Here is a 24,196-nt window from a genome sequence, read left to right as displayed (position 1 = left end):
GTGTGTGTGTGTGTGTGTGTGTGTGTGTGTATAAACCACTTACTAAGAAACCACAAAGTAGAGTCTGGCAAACACTGGGAAATACTGATTGTAAATGGTTGCTAGATGCAGTGATGAATCCTTCTCCATAAACATGGAGAAGTAGAATATAACTGTTCTAACCTTGCTTCACTCAGCACTTTACCACTTTGGAAACGTTGGAGTATTTTTGTGGACACAGATGGTGGGGAATGGAAATCAAATGCAGTAATTCTTGAAGCCTCTTCTGATGGATGTAATATTCAGTGTCACTAAGCACTCCTTTCCTCTCTGGCTCTAGCCTCCCTACTTCTATTCTCTAAAGAGGCTGGCCACCTAGAGCTTCTTTCAGTTCCAGCGGAGTGCTGGGCAAGGGTGGAAGCATAACTCCCACAGAATCCTGAGGCCAGGCCTGAAGCCAAGATGCATAGAGGCAGAGCAAGGCAGCAAACGCTGTCTAAGATCTGTGCTGTGAGCAGTTTCTGGCTAAGATCTATGCTGTTAGCAGTTTCCATTCTGGACTGGTGAAGTCAGAATTCTCACTTGTAGACCAGACAGATTAAAGAATACTACAATATCCGTTTGAGCTGCACTGGCTGAGCAACACCCAGGTGTGCCTGAAGTTGCAGGTGAGTCACTGCACCAGCCCTGTGTCCAACAGGTTGGCTGAAGACATAGCTCTAAGAAGCCACTAGGCACTTTGCTAATCACCTGATCTCCTGAATTTAGCTTCTGCTTTAACCGTGGGGTCGCTGTTATTTAAACTCTTGCCTCAGCCCACGCTTGTTCTATTCCTTGTCTTTCTGCCTTTCTCTTTTTCCTAAAGCATGCACTCCCCTTTGTGTTGGAGAATGTGCCCAGAATGTCTCTTCTGAGGAAATGTGCAGTGTCCCTGTGGGCACCCGGTGTGCAGAACTCCCCTAGTCCTTAGTGAGCCACTGTAACTTCAACTAAAAGGACTATTTCTCAGCTAGGAACTGAAAACCTAAGAGAGATGACAATTCATGAATGACAGATGGGAACCAGGGAGACGTGGGAAGAAATCTTGAGCAGGGTACCCCAGACATACTTCCCCATGTGTTCACAGCCTTAGAGAACATCACAGAGTGAATACCTTACAATAGATGAGGGAAGGCTATAAATCCTCAAGTTAGGACTCATTCTGCTATTGCCACCTGTTTCTGAACTTTTAGCCGCCCATTTCTTGCACCTGACAGGGTCCTCTCTGCTTCTACTCTCCAGATCTTCCCATTCCCTCCCTTGCCCAACTCTGCCACCGGAAGCCTTCAGATCTTAAATTTACACACCATGTAGGCTGGGGAGTGGGGGTTGGGAGTTCTGAATTACAAAGTTGAGAAAAGGCTCTACCTATATCTAGGAGGGGCCACCGGAACAGACTGTGTATCCTGGGTTGTTCCCTGCCTGGACGCCACACAACTGCTTGCAGGGTTCCCTCCGCGCGACCACTCCTGTGCTCCCAGCCTCATCGCTCTACCGCGCACTCGCAGCTCCCTAGCGACACCAGCCATCAAGCTGGTGGAAAGAGTAGGGGTGTGCAAGTGGGAGGCTTCTCCCTCGGGAACCTGGGAGATCCCTGCCGCCAGCAGGGGCCGTGGCACCGCCTGCGCGGGGACCCACGCTTCCATCCAGCGCCTTCCCAACTTCCCAGTGCCTTCAGGCCAAGGCGGTCAGGATGGATCTGTCACCCCGCAACCGGCCGCTACTGGACTCGTCGTCGCTGGACAGCGGTTCTCTGACCTCACTGGACTCCAGTGTCTTCTGTAGCGAGGGCGAAGGGGAACCCTTGGCTCTGGGGGACTGCTTTACAGTCAACGTGGGCGGTAGCCGCTTCGTGCTCTCGCAGCAAGCTCTGTCCTGCTTCCCGCACACGCGCCTGGGCAAACTGGCCGTAGTGGTGGCCTCCTACCGCCGCCTGGGTGCCCTGGCTGCCGCCCCCAGCCCCCTGGAGCTTTGCGATGATGCGAATCCGGTGGACAACGAGTACTTCTTTGATCGCAGCTCTCAGGCGTTCCGTTATGTCCTGCACTACTATCGCACTGGTCGCCTGCATGTCATGGAGCAGCTCTGTGCGCTCTCCTTTCTTCAGGAGATCCAGTACTGGGGCATAGATGAACTCAGCATTGACTCCTGCTGCAGGGACAGGTACCAGCAGGGCGCGGCGGTTGGGCGGGAAGGGAGGAGAGGGTGGTAAGAAAGCACAAGCAAAGACTTGAGGCTTTGTGTAAGCTTGTCTACTCCAGCTCTGCGAATAGGTGTGTCTGCGTCTTGGCTGAAGGTAAATGAATCCGAAAGTCAACTTGTGCATTGAACTTTAAAACAACAACAAAAGCCTCTTGCCCCATTTCTCCCAGAGACTAATACTCTGATTTGTTGTGAAAGTTCAAACCGGTCAGACTTGCAGTTAACATCTGATATTTTAATAGATGAGTCAGAAAAATCTATGCCCCCAAAGTTACATAGAAATAAAAAGGCTATGAAAGCCTTGCTTGAAAGACCTCATAAGGTCCTGAAGGAGAGTTGATTGGCTGGTGATAATTACTTACTGCTGTCCTGCCATTCCTATTGCTCCTTCATATATTTTTCTTTTATACACACAAATGTTACAGGTGGGAAATACATGTTCTTGTCACCAGAAAATATGTCACAAAAAATTAACTGATCTAAAGTTGCCTGCTAATGTATAAAACCTATTTGCATAAATTTCTAGTAAGAAAAAAGTGTCTTTTTAAAAGTCATAAGTAGGAAATCTGTCAGGGACCACCATGGACAAATATGAATATATATTCCTATATTTTGCACATATGAAAGTGTGACCTCTCTGTCAAATTTAATTCTCTTGTACGTCTGTGTTTTTTTTTTTTTTAATTAATCACAAAGTTGTCTTCTTTGAAAGATACTTCAGAAGAAAGGAGCTGAGTGAAACTCTTGACTTTAAGAAGGACACAGATGACCAGGAAAGTCAACATGAGAGTGAACAGGACTTCTCAAAAGGACCTTGTCCCACTGTCCGACAAAAGCTCTGGGATATTCTGGAGAAACCTGGATCTTCCACAGCAGCCCGGATCTTTGGAGTAATCTCCATCATTTTTGTGGCAGTGTCCATCGTCAACATGGCCCTGATGTCAGCTGAGCTTAGCTGGCTCAACCTACAGCTGCTGGAGATCTTGGAGTATGTGTGCATCAGCTGGTTCACCGGGGAGTTCGTTCTGCGCTTCCTATGTGTGAAAGACAGGTGCCACTTCCTGAGGAAGGTTCCAAACATCATAGACCTCCTTGCCATCTTGCCCTTCTATATAACTCTTCTGGTGGAAAGCCTGAGCGGCAGCCACACCACACAAGAGCTGGAAAATGTGGGACGTCTGGTCCAGGTCTTGAGGCTCCTCAGAGCTCTGCGCATGCTGAAACTGGGAAGGCATTCTACAGGTATTCATATTTCACTCGTGCCTTTTAATTTCGCTTTTAAAATAATCTTTAGATATATTGGCACAGAACCACCTTACATTCTTACTCACCCTCCATCTATAAAGTACTAGGAAGAAAAAACTTCAAGATGCTATCATAAGCAAAGATATCTCCTCTCTCTCTCTCTCTCTCTCTCTCTCTCTCTCTCTCTCTCTCTCTCTCTCTCTCTCTCTCATATATATACACACATACTCTTTCTGTTCACAAGACAATTTGGACATAACAATTTGATGATATTTTAAATTTAGTACTAGAACTCAGTGATATATATTTATATGGTATTATTCTTCTCAAAGGTCATATATAAAACATACATAAATGGCACATAAATTATATAATAAGCTATTTTTACCTTCCATTTCCAAGAAGTATTTGAGATGTGTGGTGTATAAAATGTATAAATACATTCTTGACTGGAGAGAAGAGTCATGGCAGAAGAAATATGGCCAGTTGTTGATGGCCTACCACTAATTTTTTATGAATAAATAAAGTTATTTTGCATTGGAAGAAAGATATATCAGTAATTAATATCTTATTCAGTATTTTAGAATTATCTTAAATTCTGAAAAATTTAAAAAATCAAATGAACATTCTCTAGAAAAATTAATATACAACATACAAACACACACACATACACACACACACACACACACACACACACACACACACACACACACACAAAACTATCCTGTTCATGAAAGCTATAGGCAATGCCAAAAGAATTCAAATAAAGCAAGGGTAAAGAATTCTTATTTTCTGAAAGTAATGGTGTCCAGGAGTAGGTTTTGTGACTATTGAATATTCTTTTTTTTTTAAATGGTTTTAGAGCTTTATTGTAGAAAGGCAGGGAGAAAGGAGAGAAGGTAGGAAGAGAGAGGCTGGCCATAGCCACGTGGAGAGAGGGGAAAACGGAGAGAGAAGGAAGACTAGAGAGTAAGAAAGGTAAAAACTTAAGGAGAGAGAGGAGGGGTCAAGCAGCCCCCTAGGGTTATCAGAGTTAGCACTTAAAGAAAAAAAGAATATTTCCACAAATTTGTTAAAATACAAATTCTTGACTTCATGTCAAATTTTAGTATGTGGATTAGTTTCTGGACCATGCACTTTAATAAATATGCAAATATTTTTAGCTAGATCATTTGGGAGCCATATCTTTTGAGAAACACTGGAGTAACATGCATAATAATACAATACAAACACATATGTGCACATACAAATATGTTTACAGAGTACTACTCCCGTGAATATATACAAAGATCTATCTGAATGACCACTGGAAAAATGGCAGTAGCTATGCATCCTTATTAACATAGGGAAAAATTAACCTGATTTTTTTTTTACATCTCTATAATTAAAACTCATGCTACAGAATTCTAGTCATGTATTTTCCTAGCAAGTCTTACATGCCAAGGATGTGATAATGGGGTTTCTAAGAACTTTTACCATGAACACTCTTTGTTTCCTGACACAGATAATGGGATGCTTTCCTTGAGTATTTATAAACTCTTCACAGGATTCAATTTACAAAACACTGAGAGCTATAATATTCCAAAAGAAAGGAAAAGGGAAATAGTAGCCATTTCCACAGTGGCACCTCTTCAAAAGTTTCCACAGTTCTAAAGCAAGTACAAAGTATCAACAGAGCTTCAAATTATTTAAAGTGTATGACAAATATGTGAATATTTAATATATTTACATCAGGATAAGATTTATAAAATATAGTCACAGATATCATAAGTCCTCACATATTTGGAACGTTAGTTGAGAGATATTACATAATTATGGTTAGGACTCCTAACAGTCTTGGAATAAATCCTAACTTTGTACCTTTGTACTAGATATATTAGACCTGAAGCGTCTCTTCTGTTAAATGGTACAACAAAGGCATCTGTCACATATTATTTTTGAGGCGTATCTAAGATATTAAGAGTATTGTGTACATATATATAATTTTATTTATGCATGTCATCATATAGTGTTAATTTATTTCTAAACTGTCATTCCATATAGATACACCTAAGACAATTTTATAACAAGGTAGTGCAAAGTTATTCTGAAAGATATACTTTGGAACTTAAACTTCAAAATCAATATGCACTGTTCTTTACAAATAGATGATAATAAGGCTAAATTATCTCAATATTTGAAGAGCAAACTTCAAAATATGTAGACTATGGGTTTATTCTAATGGATTTCAAATAATCCCTAAGGGTTAATAACGATAAAAGTTTTCTAAAAAGCATTGATTTGGGCTTTCCAGGTAGTTTCTTTATGCAATCATGTTGGTATGACTTCAAAACACAAACTCTTGGAAACATCTCTCCATCCTTGGGGAAGCTATTTCACTGGTTGTTTAAGTCCTGGTTTATAGTAGGTTCTTGTTGCTCTTCTTGGCACCTAGGCTTATTATAGGTGGTACTGGAATCCCATAACTCTGTGTCTCCTCATAGTTGGTAAGTTCCTCACATCCCTCCATTACTATGCCTTTTGTCAATGAAAGATTATGTTGCTTAGCTTGACCTTCTTGCAGGAAAGCCAAAATATCATAGATGATCAAGAGTGATAAGAACTAGAATTTCAGTTGATATTCTGTAAATTTTAGAACCTTCACTTACACTGGTAAGAATATGTTCTGGATATACATTTGAAACAAGTGTTGGCACTGGTTCCTAACTCGTTCCTGCTGTGTGACTTCATTGCCATGGAATACAGCCTTCCTCTGGCTTTCATCCAATGAAGCATCTGATTGTATTAAGCATTGTTATGAGTAAGAAAATAAGAAATAGAAGCAAGCAGATCTCTGAGTTCAAGGCCAGCATGGCCTACAGAGTAACTTCCAGGACAACCAGCTTATGCAAAGAAACCCTGTCTCAAAAAATTCAAACAAGAAAAAAGATAACAAAAGAAGACATAAAGATATATGAGAACAACATGAAAATGCTGTTGAGCAGAAGAGCTGAAATGATACACTGAAAAACAGGATTGATCAAGTGAGATCTCCATACACATCCCTGCAAAGGACTTTCATCACATGAACTGATAAACTCATGTAAGACAGCCTCTGCCTGTCTTTCAGTCTCACTTTTTCTCATTAAAAATACAGAAAGAGCATGAACTTAATAATTATACAAGTAAATGACAGAATGTACTTAAACAGTTTTCTTTATTCTTCTAAACATGTCCCTACCAACAAGTCTATATGCTTTATGGAGCCATAGGTCATAATTTAGTCTTCATTGTATCCCCAGAACATTGCTCATCATATTAGTTATGCAGACCATGCGTGTGGGTGGGTTGCAGGGAGGGAGAGGGGAAGGAGAGAAGCTGAAGAAGAATGCTTATGCCTGACAGCACCTCTTCTCTTGCAGGATTGCGCTCACTTGGGATGACAATCACTCAGTGCTATGAAGAAGTTGGCCTACTGCTCCTGTTTCTATCTGTGGGGATTTCTATATTTTCAACAATAGAATACTTTGCAGAGCAAAGCATTCCTGATACAACCTTCACAAGTGTTCCTTGTGCATGGTGGTGGGCCACAACATCCATGACTACAGTAGGATATGGGGACATTAGACCAGACACCACCACAGGCAAAATCGTGGCCTTCATGTGTATTCTGTCAGGAATCCTTGTCTTGGCCTTGCCTATTGCCATTATTAATGATCGATTCTCTGCTTGCTACTTCACCTTGAAACTCAAGGAAGCAGCTGTGAGACAGCGTGAAGCTCTCAAGAAACTTACCAAGAATATAGCCACTGACTCATATATTAGTGTTAACTTGAGGGATGTCTATGCCCGGAGCATAATGGAGATGCTTCGATTAAAGGGCAGGGAGAGAGCAAGTACTAGAAGCAGTGGTGGAGATGATTTCTGGTTTTAAGTTTACCTTCAACTTATTTACAAAACCTCTGTATATTTAGCTGGATTGATGAAGCCTTGCTGCTATGGATATCTGTATATTGATGATGACTTTCTTGAGCACTTCTCATCTTCTTTCTGGTGTATTGATATCCTAGAATATTTAACATCTCCTATAGCAACTACTGATTATTTTGACACACATCTTTAACATAGCCAATTAATACAACCAAAATCAATTGGGAAAGGAAACACATATTTGAATTTTCAAATATCAATTAATATAATTTCATACATCAAAATTTAAAGATTCATGTGTCTTTATTGTTGGGCTTTCAGTAGCGCTATAGTTTCTGTTTTTAATGGAAGTCGAATTCTACAGTCCAGAGGGGTGGGAGAATAACTGAACATTTAAAAACACACTGAAGAAATTTTTGCCATTTAAAGATTTTTCTCCAAATAAGTTATTTCTTTCTCTATCAAGTAAAGCCACTGAGTATAAAGATAAGCTTTGCAATCAAACACTTAAGCTTAGTAGCCGTAGTGAGTACCTCATCTTCGATCAAGTACAAGTCACTGGGTCCAACTGGACCGAGCTCTGCCCTCCATCAGTTCAGTTGCGAGAGGAAGCCTCAAACTGAAGAGTGGAGTAGGTGAGACTTCAAGTGCCTAGGCAGCTTCATCTTCCCAGCTGAGTGTGATGTGTGAAGAAGAATGCAGCATAGCTCTCTAGGAAAATTAAATGATTTATAAAACATCTCATTATAGATGAATTATTTAAGCTATGCTTTCAAAATCATGAATATGTAAAACTGAAGTAGTAAAGATCCTAAATTTATCCATCAAAAAGATTAGATAGTCTTTTCATAAGTGGAAATATGTTGGATGACATCATTAGATGAACTTGTAGATCTTTTTATTTGTTAAAAACAATATTGTGAGAAGCTTTCTGACTGTTGAGGTAAATAACAAATGTTTAGATGTCACCATCACTTCTTTGGTATTTATAGTAATACTACAATGCCTAGACATTGTGAAATATAATTAAACCAAAAAGTTTTAAAGTTAAGAAAAACCCTGGTTCTAAATATTATACAAAGTAATATTTTGAAAAGCTTAACAAAGGATTTCCTTATTGCCTACTTTCTTGATATATGCAATAAAGTTCCTTAAAAAATAAATAAAATTGGCTCTGGGATAGAAATGTTACTCTCCCTATTTATTAAAGCAAATACACATGAAATGCATATGCATACATGCAGAATAACTGCAATATCAAAACTTCGCTGAGAATAGAATTAGGAAAAACACTTAGATGGTAATAAGCATTGAATAACAGTTTCCTTTTAATCCTGTAATGCAAGCCCCAAATCACAACACATGGAAAGCTAAACCAGAAGACACATAAACCTGTAGCCAATTGGACTGCATAGCACATTCTAGGTCAGGTTCATCTGAAGTGCAAGTTCAAGAACACATCAAGGAATGGTAAGACCCTGTCTCAAAAAGTAAAAACAATAATCCTTTGTCTTAACATATGGCTTTATAATTTTTAGTGTTCTGTTTAATGTGTGCCTATATATTTCACCAACTGTATTTAAGGCATCTTACTATCTTACAAACTACCAAGCAGCAATAAAGGTGCCAATCATTGTTATGACATCATAGATTCTAAGTACATTCCTAATTTAGATATGTAAAATCATAATATTTACCACAGAAACAAGGTAACACCTCCTCTTTTCTTATATGCATGCTTAAAATCTGATGAAATTTCCATGGCATGAGTTTTTTTAGTATAATTTTTCTACTTTAATTGTGAATCAGAATACATCATGCATTCTGATTATGGTTTCACTTCTCTCAACTCCTATGAGATCTTTCCCATATCCCCTCACATCAAAATCCACACCTTTTCTTCCCTCCCTTAGAAAACACAGACATCTAAATAATAAAAATAATTATAAATAATAATAATATAAAGTAGGATTTAGAACAACAGAAAAAGAAGAAAAGAGGGGGAAAGCACGGGAAACACTCATAGAAAAGGCACACACACTTGCACACAAAGGAATCCAATAAAAACACATAAATTGATGCCATGATAGATACACAAAGTACCTGTAAGGCTACAATAAATAAAAATAAATAAAAAAATACTTCACAAGATATTATGTGACAAAGAACCTCAAAAGATGCCTCTAAGTTTGTTTTGTCTTGGCTATCTACTGCTTATGATTGGGTTTTCATTCCTGGTAGGAGACAATGAATGGAGAAAACTGATTTTTCATTTATGAGTTGTTATAAACTGGAGATAACTTCCAGGTTAGAGAAAGGGGCTGTGTTAAATTCTCCTCTTGTCTCTGGGAGTCCATCTGGTGCAGAACCAGGCAAAACTCTGTGTACACTGCCACAGTTTCTATGTTTTCATTTGTGCATTGATCTTGTTGTGCTTAGAGGGCTTTGGACCCCCTATTCCCTCTGATTCTTACAATCTCCCTGACTCTTTTTCCACAGGATTTTGTAAGTCTGGAAGAAAGAGGTATGATGGAGACAATCCATTTAGGACTGAGTGTATCAAAGTCTCTTGCACTATGAACATTGTCTAGCTGTATCTTTGTATTTGTTTCAATGTACTACAAAAAGGTATTTCTCTGATGATGACTGAACAAGGCACAAAATTGTGAATATAGCAAGATGTTATTAGAAATCATTTTGTTTTGTTATATTCCTTAAGTAGAACAGTTGTCTTCCCCTTAGGTCTCTGGGCTATTGGTCTCTGGTTATTTACCCTCAAGTAGTGTTAGGGATGGGTTCCATCTCATGGAGTAGGTCTTAATTCAAATCATATATGGTTGGTGTGGTAGTTTGAATAAAAATGAACCCCATAGGTTCATAGGGAGTGGCACTATGACCTTCATAGGAGGTATGACCTTCCTGAAGTGAGTGTAGCCTTGTCATAGAAAATATGTCACTAGAGATAGACTTTGGGGTCTCAGGAGCTTAAGCCAAGTCTAATGACTCACTGTCTCTTCCTGCTACTTGTGGATCAATATGTACAACTCTCAACTACCTCTCCAGTACCATGACTGCCTGCATGCCACCATTTTCTCCTCATGATGATAATGAACCAAACCTCTGAACTGTAAGTCAGATCTAATTAAATGTTGTACTTTGTAAGTGTTGCCATGGTTATGGTGTCTCTTCACAGCAATAGAAACCCTAAGACAGTTGGTTACTCCCACAAGCTTTGTGCCACTATTGCACTAGCACTTCTGAAGATATTGTAGCTCAGTTGGTGTTTACATTTCTCCTTTGGGCTGTGCTCAAGTACCTTCCAGTAGCATACACATTAGTTCGTAGTTGTGAAGTTACTAGGTAGGCACCAGCTTGAATCCTCTGTGTTCAATGAATTGTGTAGTTGTTGTCATCAACTATAAGGCCTTACTCCCAGTTTGTGGAACACAGCCAAAAACCTTGATAATAGGCTAGGTTGTTGGAGGATCCCATGGGGCCCCTTCAGCCAACAACTAGATTAGACATAATACATTCTTGGCTTCATTTGATAATGTGAGACTTCCAGTTAGAGCTCCTTCCCTCTCTTCATTTGCTCTTCCCAATTCCTGCCCCTCTCAATCCATCCACAACTATTTATTCTATTTTCCATTCTTAGCGAAATCTACTTCTATCCCCTAGTCCCTTAATTTATACCTATCTATTAATTCAACAAATAATTTCTTAAAACACTATGATTATTGGGTACTAGAGATCACTTGGTAATCAAAACCAATCCCAGTTCTCTTCAGTTAATATCCTATCCAGTGATATATGGGAAAGAAAAATAACAAATTTGAGATATTAGGAGACCAAAACTCACCTAAATCCATACAGTCGTTAGATGGCAAAGTCGGGAAATAGTAATCTATCCAACTATGAAAAAAATATCCTAAGATCACGTTGCTAGGTTTCCCTATGCACTCACTATGCCTTAAGAGAAACATTCACAGACATGGGTTTTTTTTCTCAAGAACAGTTATGGGAGAACTTGCACCTTTTATAGCACAAATATAGGTTTTCCTTAGAAAAATCAATACTTGAGATTTTTCTATAAAAAATATGTGTATGTGCATACATTCATGTACTTCCATGATGATGGACCATCCTAAAATATTTTCTACAAGTATGGCTTGTTAACTATATAAATTTTGTCAAGATCTAGACATTTGCAAAAACATTTAAAAGTCTTTTAATAACAAGTTTACCTAAGAAATTGTATTTTAAAGATTTTGCTATTTTTAATAACCAGCAACATGACTGAGCAGATAAAGACATCTGCTGCCAAGACCAATGATTGAATTGAAAACTCTAGTACCCTGGTTATGCGAAGAAAGAACTGACTCACAAAGTTTGTATTCTTACATCCATGTACTTTCCTATTTGTTTCCCCAACACAAACACACACACTAAATAAAATATAACAAACATTTTTAATGCACTCTGTAAAATGTTTTAATATTTTTAAAAGCAAATATACTCCCTACTAGGAGTCACATCACAATTCCATTTTGCTGTTTCTCTCATATATCTACATATAAATATTCAAGACATGACCCATTGATCAATTAAATGATTAATAGTAATAAGTAGTATGAAGAATGCACAATGGAGTTCAATGAGATCGAAATCTTTGTTATGAAAAAGTGTTACTTTTATTATAATCCTTTAACTAGCTCTTATAGAAAATATGTATGCTAACCCAAGCTGTCTAAACAAAACACTATCTTTGGATACATTTGTTTCACTAACATGAAAATTTTATTCTGCTGAAATTTTCAGGCATCAATTTTTATCTTATCCGTCCTTCAATTTTAGTCCAAGAATGGATTGAAAACCAGTGTTCCAATGCCTTTTTCAATGACATCTCTTTACAAAGAACCTCCAATAACCTCTATAAGTCATAATGATATATATAAGAAAAACATATAAGGAGAACATTATCAATAAGCCCTATACGCAGTTGTTTAATGGAATAATTTAAAAGTCATAGAATAACCTGGATGCTGACAATTTCCCCGAGTTTGCCTATATTATAGTCAGTTCTTTATTCTCTCCCTTGCCTCCACTGACCTGCTTTCTGACATTCCATCAGGGCTGACCTATCCCAACTCAATCCAATCCAAAGCCAAGTTTTATCATCCCCTGTAAGTCACAGCTGCTGCCTATTCCTCTTTACATTCATTTCAGCAACTCCATTTGGATTCTTGGGTTTCTGGGCAATCAAACTGTACCTCCTGTGCCCATTCACATTGAAAATAAGTGGAACCTGCAAACGCCTCCCTTTGATTCTTATTTCACTGATAAAATTGAATCATCGAGGAGACATTCTACAAGAACCAGCACCCACACTTTGTCACCCACCTCCATCTGTTCTTTTAATTTCTGCCTTTCTATTACAAGAGTCAATCTGCCCATCTCACTTTTCTCCCCAGTTCTAGGGATTTCCTCAGGAACTCTTTCCCTCTTTCCCACAAGATCATTACTTCTCCTTTCTCCCATGGAAATCTTATTAGCATAAAATGTGTTTTAGTGTTCCCATTTTTAAACAGCAAAAGAAAAAAATTTGAGCAAATAACCTCTCTGGATCTTTCATGATCTAAAATGCATCTAATTTTCTGCTCTCTTTTATGAAAAAACTCCTTGGCATAAGTTTCTAAATCCAGTCTTTTCATTTACATAGTGTTTCTTTTCCTTTCTCAAAAATCCACTCATTAGTCTCTTGCTAGTCCATCGTCTGTAGAAGCAGTGTTCCTATGACCAGTAATGATCCTATCACTGAAAGTTTCAGTCATCAGTGTTCAGGTTCCATATTGCTCCAGCAGCAGCACTTCACAGGTTAATTATAGACACTTCCTTGAAACACTTCTTCCACTTGACTCATATCCCTGCACAGCTACCTAATTTTACTCTTCCTTACTATCACCATCTCTTCTTGCTAAGATGGTCCATTATACCTAAATCCTATTTATTTATATTTTTCATTTGATAAAATAATCTGGTTTGTGACCTAAATATCACTGATACTTAGTCAACTCTTACATTTTGATGCTAAACCAGCATGATGCTGATTTAATGGGTAATTTTAGTAACCCAATGTTTCAAAACACCTTTCATGTTTGCCTATCAACTTTTATAAGGCCACAGAGTAAAATAAATATATCTAGCTTTGAAGAATACAATGCAACTAAATCTGAAGAAATGGTCAGTATTAACCTTACAATTCCTTTTCATTTTCCACAGTTCAGAAGGTACTCCGAATTATGTGAAATTTTATTCCACCTTTTAAAAAGGCTTATAATCTAAGAGGCTTACTAGGAAAAAGAAAATAATGAGAATGTGTGTGTGTATTCTATTGCAAAAATATATCAAAAGAAGTTATAATTGAATTAAACAAGATTTGACAGATGAGTAAAGAAACGTATATAAGTAAAAAACTAAATGATAAGTGAAAGCTCACTAACAAATGTGATTTTGGAATTCAAGGCAGAAACATGTTTCTTGGTATTCATCATTAATCACTTCAGCATCCAAACAGGAGGTTTACTTTTAATTTCAGTTATATTATTAAGAAAACCAAATCTTGAAAAAGTAATTTCAGTTTCACTAAACTAGGGCAATATTTCTGAAACCCCATCGTTACTCCTTTCTTTACTGAACAGCAAATGTTTTCTAACGGGTCTATAATTATCATTGTCAACTCATTCTAAATAGTACATGTGAAAATAAAAGACAGAGTTGCTATGGAAACTGTATAGAAAATTCATTTCAGCAGGCCTAACTTCTAAAGTTAAAAAGAAAGAAGAGATTTACAGACAACAGGACTACCTTGACCACAGCCATTAAAAGGAAAGCAAAGGGGCAAATGATGTGCAAGTGAAAACCTTCTTATACCACAAGCAGAACTCACAGATTCTTGATTCACATGAGCTTTAGTATTTAGCAATTTGTTAAGCATTTTTTCTTCAAATGACAACCAATGAAAATGTTTCTTTAAAAAACCTCATGCATAACAATGTAATTTATTTTTTAATATTTTAAGGTCATAATTGACATACAGTAATGGTATATTATATCTTCATTAGAGGAAAGGTAATCATGTATACAGTTAACAATGATCAAACCCTTAATCATAGCACCCTGGGGAGAGGGGGAACAGAGGTCGGTATATCTCTGTGAATTTCAAGTCAGCCTGATCTACAAAGTGAGTTCTAGGATAGCCAGAGCTATAGAGAGGAGCCCTGCCTCAAAAGAAAAAAATAATTTTTTTATATTTCTAATTATGAAATAGCAAATTTTATTATAATTATATAAATGTTAACAAAAATTTTGAAACTAGATTTTTTTCATACAATATATTCTTGCTACAGTTTCTCCTCCCTCGGCTTATTCCAGTTCCTCTCTGCTCCTCTACTTATTTTGGTTCCTTTCCCTTCCCCATCCCCTCCAGATCTACACCTTGCTAGTCTCTCATTAAAAAAGAAACAGTCCGCTAGGGAGTAATAAAAAATTAAAATAAGATAAATAAGCTCAGATAAATCTGATGAAATAACCAGACAAGAAGAACCCAAAAAGAAAAGGCACAAGAAACACATATAGACGCAGAGTCACATATGTTCACCTGCACACTCAGAAATCCCACAAAAGCTCACAACCAGAAACCATAGGTAAGGTAGAAAACAAAATCAACAACAAATAACAACAGCAAACATACTCTCATTTAACATAATGAGATAAAGAACCTCCAAAGATACTACTGAATTTATTTCCTATTGCATACCTACTGCTAAGGATGAATCCTACCATTAAGATTGGTTCATTCTCATCACCCCCCCCCCATAAGACTTCGTTGGAGAAAAATAATTTTTTATTTATGAATGGCCATGAATTGGTTATCCATTATGTGTTAAGGATTGGGAACAAATATCCACTTTCTTTCTTAGACTTCATCTGGTGCAGAACAGTGAAATCTCTGTAAAACCTGACATAATCTCTGTAAGTTAATATGTGCACCAGCCCTGTTGTATCTATAAGGCCATAGTTTCTTGGTGTCTTCCATCACCCTGATTGTTATATACTTTTTTCCCTTCTTCCTCGGAGTTCCTTGATCCCTGAGGAGAAGGATTTGATGGAGACATCCTATTTAGGGCTAAGTGTTCCAAGGTCTTTCAATCTTTTCATATTGCCTAATTTTGGTTTATGTTATCATCTGCAGCTGGAGAAAGCTTCTCTGATGATGACTGAGCAACACACTGATCTACAAATATAGCAGAATGCTATTAAGAGTCATTGTATTGCTATGTACCTTCAGCAGAGGAGCAGTATATGGTGTCCCCCTAGATCACTATTTGCTCTCAGGTTCTTGGCAGCATTGGGTATGTGCTTCATCTTATGAAGTGGGCCTTAACTCAAATTGGTTGCTTATTCTCATATCATTGTGCCACTATTACAATAGTATATCTTCCAGGCAGGTCAGTAATGTAGATCAAAGACTTTTTGTCTTTGGTGTTCACCTCTCTCTTTTGGTAGTCTACAAAATACCTTACCATGAATACTAGTCCACAGTGGTGAAAACTCTCCATGTTCGATGAATTCTTCAAGTGTTGCCTTAAGTAATAGGACCTTACTGCTTGTGGAGAGCTAACAATAGTACTGGCAACGAACTGGATTGTTTGTGAGTTCCCATGGAATGCCTTTGACTAACAATTTGATTTAGAGGTAACACATTCCCAGTACTAGAAGTTTCATTTGTTGATGAGAGAGATGTTCAGTTGAGGCTTAATCTACAGTTTCTTTTTGGCAATTTCTTTTAGAATACCTTCATATATTAATATGGATATAATAAATATACTATAGAAAATACACTAAAATTATTTATGTATATTAAGAAACTTATACTGTATTAGATTTCTGCACAGCTCCTCAAATGGACCTGGATTTTAGCTGTCCTTCCCCATATTTCTTCTTCTGTTCCCCTTGTGCTTCCCCTCCTCTGTTTAATCAATCAGATCAAGTCAGATCAATCTCTTCTCCTAATTCTCTTACTTTCTACCTAACCTCTGTGTTTCCATTGATAATATCTTGCTTATCATTGACTAAACAGTCTACATCAAAAATATGAGCAAATGCATACCATATTTGTCCTTCTGGGTCTGAGTTGCTTCACTCAAGATGAATTATCTAGCTCCATCCATTTAATACATCCTAAAAATTCCAGGTCTCTGATTTTTTTTAACAGATAAGTAATATTTCATTGTATAAATTACCATGTTTTCTTTATCCATTCATACACTGACAGACATCTAGGTTGGTTCCAATTACTGGCAATTACTATACCTGGCACAAACCTTAAGTCCAAGTGGATCAAGAACCTCAACATAAAACTAAATACACTCAATCTAATAGAGGAGAAAGTGGGAAAGAGCCTTGAACTCATTGACACAGGGGGAAATTCCTAAACAGAACTCCAATGGCTTATGCTCTAAGATCAAGAATTGATAAATGGGAGCTCATGAAACTGGAAAGCTTTTGTGTAAGGCAAAGGACATCGTTAATAAGACAAATCAGCAACCTACAGATTGGGGAAATTTTTCACGAACCCCACATCCAATATAGGGCTAAGATGAAAAATATATAAAGAATTCAACTCAAGAAGCTAATCACACACACACAAACAAAAAATAAAAAAATAAAAAAGTCAGGAATAGAACTAAACTGAGAATTCACAACAGGAATCTTGAATGGCTGAGAAGCACCTAAAAAAATGTTAAAAATCCTTAGTGATCAGAGAAATGCAAATCAAAGGACCCTGAGATTCCACCTTACACCAATCAGAATGACTAAGATCAAAGCCTCAGGTGACAACACATGTTGGCAAGGATGTAGAAAAAGAGAAACACTCCTCCATTGCTGGTGGGATTGCAAAATGTTACAACCACCCTGGAAATCAAACTGAAGGCTCCTCAAAAATTGGAAATAGATCTACCTGAAGACCCAGTAATACCACTCATGGGAATATACCCAAAAAGATGTCCCACCTTTCCACAGGGGTATGTGTACCACGATGTTCATAGCAGCCTTGTTTGTGATAACTAGAAGCTAGAAACAAGCCAAATGTCCCAGGACAGAAGAGTGGATACAGAAAATGTGGTTTATTTACACAATGGAATACTACTCAGCTATTAAGAAGGAGGACTTCCTGAGTTTTGCAGCCAAATGGTTGGAACTAGAAAATATCATCCTAAGTTAGGTAACTCAGGCCCAAAAGGACACACATGGTATATACTCACTAAGTATATATTGGGGGGTGGGGGGAGTACAGAATACCCAAGATACAGTCCACAGAACTTAAAAAGTTCAACAAGCTGAAGGGTCCAAGTGAGTATGCCTCAGTCCCACTTGGAAAGGAGAAGAAAGCAATCACAAGGCGGGAGGGACCTGAGTGGGAAAGGGGACAGGGGCCGGGGTTTAGGGAAGAGGCGGACATGATCTGGTATTGGGTGGGGGAAAAGGACTGAAGCCCTGAGGGCCAGCAGAAAGAATGGAAACAGTCAACCTCAGGAGGTCGGATGTTGAGGGGGATCCTCCATAATGTACCAGAGACCTGGGAAGTGAGAGACTCTCAATTATGAATAGAATAGCAATGAAAATGGTTGAATGAGTGTATCTGTTGTATAGCTGGACCTTGAAACAGTACTATGAAATCCTTTTGATGAAATGTCACAATGATTTCCATAGTATCTGTATAAGTTTGCACTCCTACCATAACTGTATGAGTGTTCCTTTTACTCTACATCCTGGATGCTTTCTTTCCATCATTGATCTCGACTGATTGGTTTTATTTGCATTTCTATGATGGCTAAGGATATTGAACATTTAAGTGTTTCTCGGTCATTTGAGTTTCTTCTTTTGAGGATTCTCTGTTTAACTCTGTAACCCATATTTAATTGGTTAGTCACACACAGAAAGATAAATATTAAATGTTCTGTCTCACATCTAGATGTTAGAGAAAGTTGATGGAAGTCTAGAAAGTGGTTACTAGACCATTATTAAGAGGGTGGAGTGGATTGATTGGAGGCTGAGAAAAGGTACCAAAGCACAGAGGTTGAAACAATAAATTCTAGGGTTCTACAGCATATTGTGACAACTATAGTTCACATGGATCTATTATACATGTTGTAAATAACAAAGTGTAAGGAAACGAAAGCGTCATCATGCAAAGCAAGGACATAAGAATGGCATGTTTATTACTGTGGTTTGATCAGCATTGAGTCGATTCCTGTATTGAAATACACTGTGCCCCCATAAACATATATAATATATACTACTCAAACTTCTTTTAATAATTGAAGACATGGAAATATTAACTACTCTAGTTTGAGCATTAAACAGTGGTTTCATCTATAATTAAATGATAATTAAATAAACACTTACATGTGTCAAGAGTACAGCACTTGTTTAGTACAACAAGACCCTCTCTATTCAGTCTTCAGGAATACACAAGTAAAAAGTCAAGCCTGGTTAATGCCTGTATAATCCCAGTATTCAGAAGGTCTGAGATCAAAGACAGAATAGTCTACATATGATTTGTTTTCAAGGCTCTGTCTCAAAACAACAATGATGATTGACATCAATAAAAAAAGCTTTTACAAATGTAAGGAAATCAAAGAAACCAATTTGTTTAATCCCAAAACTTCAGTGCACAAATAAGATCCTACTTTCCTTACACCATCCATCATATTGTACTATAAATATATCTTCAGAGAGCTTTCAACAGCTATATATGCAAATCTAATTAGTGAAATCATCTTTCACGTAGTGCTGACACATTTTTTAGAACAATCTTGTAAAACACAGAGGAAGACACAATCACTTAATTGTGTATGACACTTTCACAAGGACTTTCAAACATGCAAAGATAAGCTAATTAACTGGTGCTATGGAAGCAGGTTAATTTATAGCATAGAGAAAAGTATTGCGGCGTAATTTGTCCAATCCATAACAGAACTGGCAAGGATGGTATAATAATAGGGTTTTTTTCATGCTGTCCTTCCAAATTTAAAGGAAAGAAAATCAAATAATTTTATATGAACTAAAATAATCACATATATTCAAGATAGAATCACCTAAGTATTTTTAAATAAAAATTATTATAAAACTTAAAATAAATTCTAGATTTAGTTTTTAACCTATACAATAAAGTCATTTTTTCTGAATTCTCTGAGGTCTCTTTTATCAATGGTCACATAAACCTTAATCCAGTATTTGAAGACAATATAAATCATTTTAGATATAGAAGACATTGGTTTTTTAGCTGCAGAATATGTCACTAGTGAGTCTTAAATTTAATGACTTATGACCATTACTACTTTTAATAAAGTTGATGGAAGAAAATATAATGGGTAAAGTAGACTAGGATGGGATGAGATAGATGTGAATGCGCTCTACTGGGGTGGGGCAGGCATAAAGGAGCTGAGATTGGAAGACATGCTACAAGTCCTGAACAAGTGCTGAAAACTGCACTGCAGAGGGCTGTGGAAACAATGAGACAAGGACCTACAGGGTGTGTGCTAAAATCACATATTAGATAAAAGACAATCTCAGCTTTATTTCTTGGTTCCATGGTACAGGATTCCATTCATCATGGGAAGATTTCATCACTGGGCTTCAGGTGAACATAGCTTACTGCTTTTTGTGAGCTTGTGCAAGTAAATTGTACCTTCTATTAGTAAAGTAGATGAGCATTATAAGAAAACTAGTTTTACAAACTTTGTGTGCTGTTTTGAGATTATAATTGTACTGTGACCATATTTTTCATCCCTGGTAATATTATAATTAAAACTAACTACTCATGGCAGCGATTTCTTTTGTTCTTTTTTTTTTTTTCTTTTTTTACACATTTACCCACTTTTTCTAATATGCACAAGTCACATTTTCCCAATAATTTATATTTTTTTCACTTTACATCTGATCACAGCCTCCCTCCCTCACCCTTACAAATCCCTCTTCTATTTCCCCTTCCCCTTTTCCTTGGAGAAGGGCATCCCCACCCTGAGTAGAGACTTCTTTATCATTTGAGAAATACCATTATGAGATTTTCAGTTTCCCTTCTGCCAGTGATAATATTCAAAGTCCTCACTCTGTCCTGGCCCTGAACAAAACTAGGGGAAAAAGTGAAAATCCAATAACTGTACTGGAAACTATAAGAGCAAGGAGGGCACAGGGCAATATCCCACCCCATGATTGTGAAAATGGATTAGAAAACAAAGAGCTGCTGCCCACCAGCAGAGATCAGTACAGAAGCTCCTGTCCATGTGTTCAGGGTAAATAAGGCCCAGAGTTAAAAACTCCTTCTGGAGACAGTCCTAGGGACTATGCACAATAATATAAAATTTATGTCCAGGAGAACAGCCCCATTCCCACAGTAAAACCTGTTGATGCTTCTACAAGGAACAGGAGAAAGAAAATATTGTTTAAAGTACCAGAGCACTATGTCTTTAATAAAGCCGACCCTTAGAGTAAGCTAGTTTATCAGGGCCTAACCTGCCTAGCTGCCCCATAAGAAGGAAAATATCTAAGTCAAATCCACTGTACCCTTTTTATGTAAGAGAAAGACAATGCTAAACTCCAACCCTCTACTAAGCCCACCTCACCTTTCTGAGGTGAAACACCAATGAAACTCACATGCCAGAAACTCAGGCTGAATGACAGAGACTTAGTCACCATGTGCCAGTCTGGCATGGCCTTGATGGGGACAGAATGACATGGTTCCTGCCCCTAGGATGGGATCAGCTGACTTGGGCCTCCACAAGTCTTGATGGACGCCATGGGCAAAAGCTTGTTTGTATTATAATGTACAAATTTTGCATTCTTCTTTTAAGAAACACCCTCCAAGATAAGTGTTAATGACACCATGTTAATTAGAAACAGCAGGAGTCCAGGAGGCAGAGGTGTGGATGATGCCTTAGCAAACACTGGGTAAACACTGGGACCTTCAGAAGAGCCTTTAAGGCTATGGGAAAAAAAACTCTAAAACATGAGTTCCAAAATATGTAATTTCTCAACTACACAAAAAATAAGGATGCAATATGAATTATATGAGGGGCTTCACAAATCTAAAGAAATAGAGTCTGCTACACTATGAGTCAACTTGTCAAAAATATACTAAGAAAGGAAACAGAAATTTTGGGAGTGATGATTACTGGTGATTCTACTTAGCTAAGTATTTTGTTTATGCAAAGACAGACAAATTCTTGAGTTCAGGATCAGCCTGCGACAGAGCAAGGTTAGACCCAGGTGTGGTAGAAATGGTAATTTCAGAATGAGGTCTCACCCACCTAGCTTAGTATCTGTGTTTAACTGAGTCGGGCAGATCTCTGAATTATTTTTGCAATGTTAAAATATATGCTTGCTGTCTCCTAAGAATTAAAGGACTGGGCTCACCATACTGATCCTTTTGAGAATTCAAAAAGAAACCAGAAATAAATGACTGAATTGATATGTAAAATAAAAGACTAGACGTATGATCTACAGGACATGAGCTATCCAGAGAATTTTTTAGCATAGCACGAGACAGCTTCTTGGAGAAAGCAGATCTAAGAGAAAGATAGCAGAACAGAGAAAAACTAAGTTGGAAAGCTGTCTCCCACAGAGCATAGGTTGTCAGCTCAGACCCGCAATTTGAGTTGAGTCCTTTGTTTTCATCTCCCAGACACCACTTCTCTTAGAACACCTCTCCAAACCAAGGCAGGTCTTTGGGAACCACATCCTGCAGGAGCCCTCTTCTCTTCATGTCATGATGTCACATCACCAAAGTCATGTGTATGTAAGGTCCTAGAGTCAATCCCTAACATAACAAAAGGAACCTCCAATATTGTTGTTCTAGACTTGTGATAGGAGTCCAGAAATATATGAGTTTGAGCAGAGATAAGAGGGACTCAAAACTGAAAAGCAAAGCTAAAACATGGGCTTTTAGCAATGATAACAAGTGTGTGTGTGTGTGTGTGTGTGTGTGTGTGTGTGTGTGTGTGTGTGTGAATTTATAGTGTCACAGTCACTCAGAGTTATTTGAATTCATTTACCAGTTCATTCATTGATGTTTAAAACCTGGACAGATAGCTATTGTGTTAATCTGTGTCCTCCAGAGGAACAAAATCAGCAGGTTGTATATGGATGTGAGTGTACTGGTAGTGGTGGTGGTGGGGGGGGTATATATACAACAGGCACTACTGGGAGATGGGTAAGGTCACAATTTGCCATGCATGCATGCTTTCCTGGAAATTTACTAATTTGAATATTAATCCTATTAAAACTACCTTCAAATAAAAATCTAGCATTTCATTAGACTAAACATCTGACAATATACCGAATTAAGTCCACCTAGTTGAAATAATATCAATTAATATACTTATCGATAGGAAAATATTCAACATCACTTGTCACGAGAGTATTCAAAATTAAAGCGCTAATGAAATACTGCGTCAAACTTCAAGGATGCCATAGCAGACGATAAAAATGCTGAGTTAATAGGATATTGTGTTCATACTAGTGGCAATTAAAACCACCACACGTAAAGACAAATTGGCACTTTCATAACTAAAATGAAAAATATATTGCTATCATACAACCCAATAATTCCATTTCTAAATGTTTAGCAAAGCTTACTTAAAGGGTACGATACATAAAATCTGAATGCAAACATTTTTATCAGCTTTATTCATATCACTAGAAAAGAAAAACAACTAAGATACTCTTCAGTAGGCTAATGTGAAAATATACTGGGGTGTGTTGTAGGGCAGTGGGTATGGGGGAATAAAGGGAGTGAGAGAAAACACGCATCAAAGGGAGTGGGAGAAAACCTGCATCCTGCCAGAATTCCGGTGCTCTGGGTGGGTGGACACAGAGGACTACCCCACACTTTCCAAGCGGCCCCCGTGGGTGTCTGTGGGAAGCCATGGACCCCAGCCCACAGGGGTATGGACAAGGGGCAGTCCGAGGTATCTGAGCCTCACGGGGGCGAGAGATAACAGGTTCTCGGTCTCCGGCATCCCAGATGCCTCTTGAAACCAAGGAAGATAAGAACAAAGTGGGTTTCAGGGCTGAAGAGAGGTAAGGGCAGGGAGACAGGGGGGCCTAGGTGGTTCCCACTCAAGCAAGAGCCTTTGGTCTGGTCCATGGCTGGAGCACAGGAGGACATTCCAGCATTCCAGCATTCCAGCAGGAGGTTAGATGCTGCTCTTTAAGGGAAAGCCTATCCCATTGTTCAAGCATGGCGGGCCTTGATGAACACAGACAGTTTATGGTTTTAGAGCTTTATTGTAGAAAGACAGAGAAAAAGAGAGAAGGTAAAAGAAAGAGAGGGGCTGGCCATGGCTACATGGAGAGAATAGGGAAGAGAGGGGAAAAAGGAGAGCTAGAGATGAGAGTAAGAAAAGTGTAAGCTTAAAAGGAGCAAGGAGGGGCCAAGCAGCTCCTTTTATAGTGGGCTGGGCTACTTTGCTGCTGCCAGGTAACTGTGGAGCAGAGCATACCTGGCTATAGTCAGGTAACTGTGGGGGTAAAGTCTAGCCAGAATGCCAGGAGCTTTGGACTTTGTCTGAATGACTGATAGTCACATAATTATAGAATTGGGGGATCTGTGGTGTCAGGCACCTGTCTTTGGAAATGTGGCTCACTGTTCTGTCCCTTGTAAAGCTTTCTACTGGGTCTCTAGAGCAAGCCTAACTCAATGAAAACAGGCTGCCTTTCACAATCCCACAGTGTGTCAATAAAATGGAATCTTGGGGTT

The 24,196-nt window shown here is 38.2% G+C and overlaps 1 protein-coding gene across 2 annotated transcripts; it reads left to right on the top strand.

Annotated features, from left to right (window-relative positions):
- Positions 1-439: 439 nt before the first annotated feature.
- Positions 440-20,266, top strand: Kcnv1 (potassium channel, subfamily V, member 1). Of its 2 annotated transcripts, XM_006521297.4 has the most exons (4): positions 440-647; positions 1,397-2,181; positions 2,933-3,462; positions 6,867-20,266. In XM_006521297.4, the coding sequence occupies exons 2-4, from the start codon at positions 1,712-1,714 to the stop codon at positions 7,376-7,378; spliced, it is 1,512 nt and encodes a 503-aa protein (XP_006521360.1). In that variant the 5' UTR covers positions 440-647; positions 1,397-1,711; the 3' UTR covers positions 7,379-20,266. The 2 variants fall into 2 exon arrangements, with proteins under 2 accessions (XP_006521360.1, NP_080476.2); NM_026200.3 differs by lacking the exon at positions 440-647 and having other exon boundaries at positions 1,418-2,181; positions 6,867-10,068.
- Positions 20,267-24,196: the final 3,930 nt, after the last annotated feature.

The sequence above is a fragment of the Mus musculus genome, chromosome 15 (assembly GCF_000001635.26).
Source record: "Mus musculus strain C57BL/6J chromosome 15, GRCm38.p6 C57BL/6J".
In the NCBI taxonomy this organism is placed as follows: Eukaryota; Metazoa; Chordata; class Mammalia; order Rodentia; family Muridae; genus Mus; species Mus musculus.
This window is presented reverse-complemented; position numbering and strand designations above follow the sequence as displayed.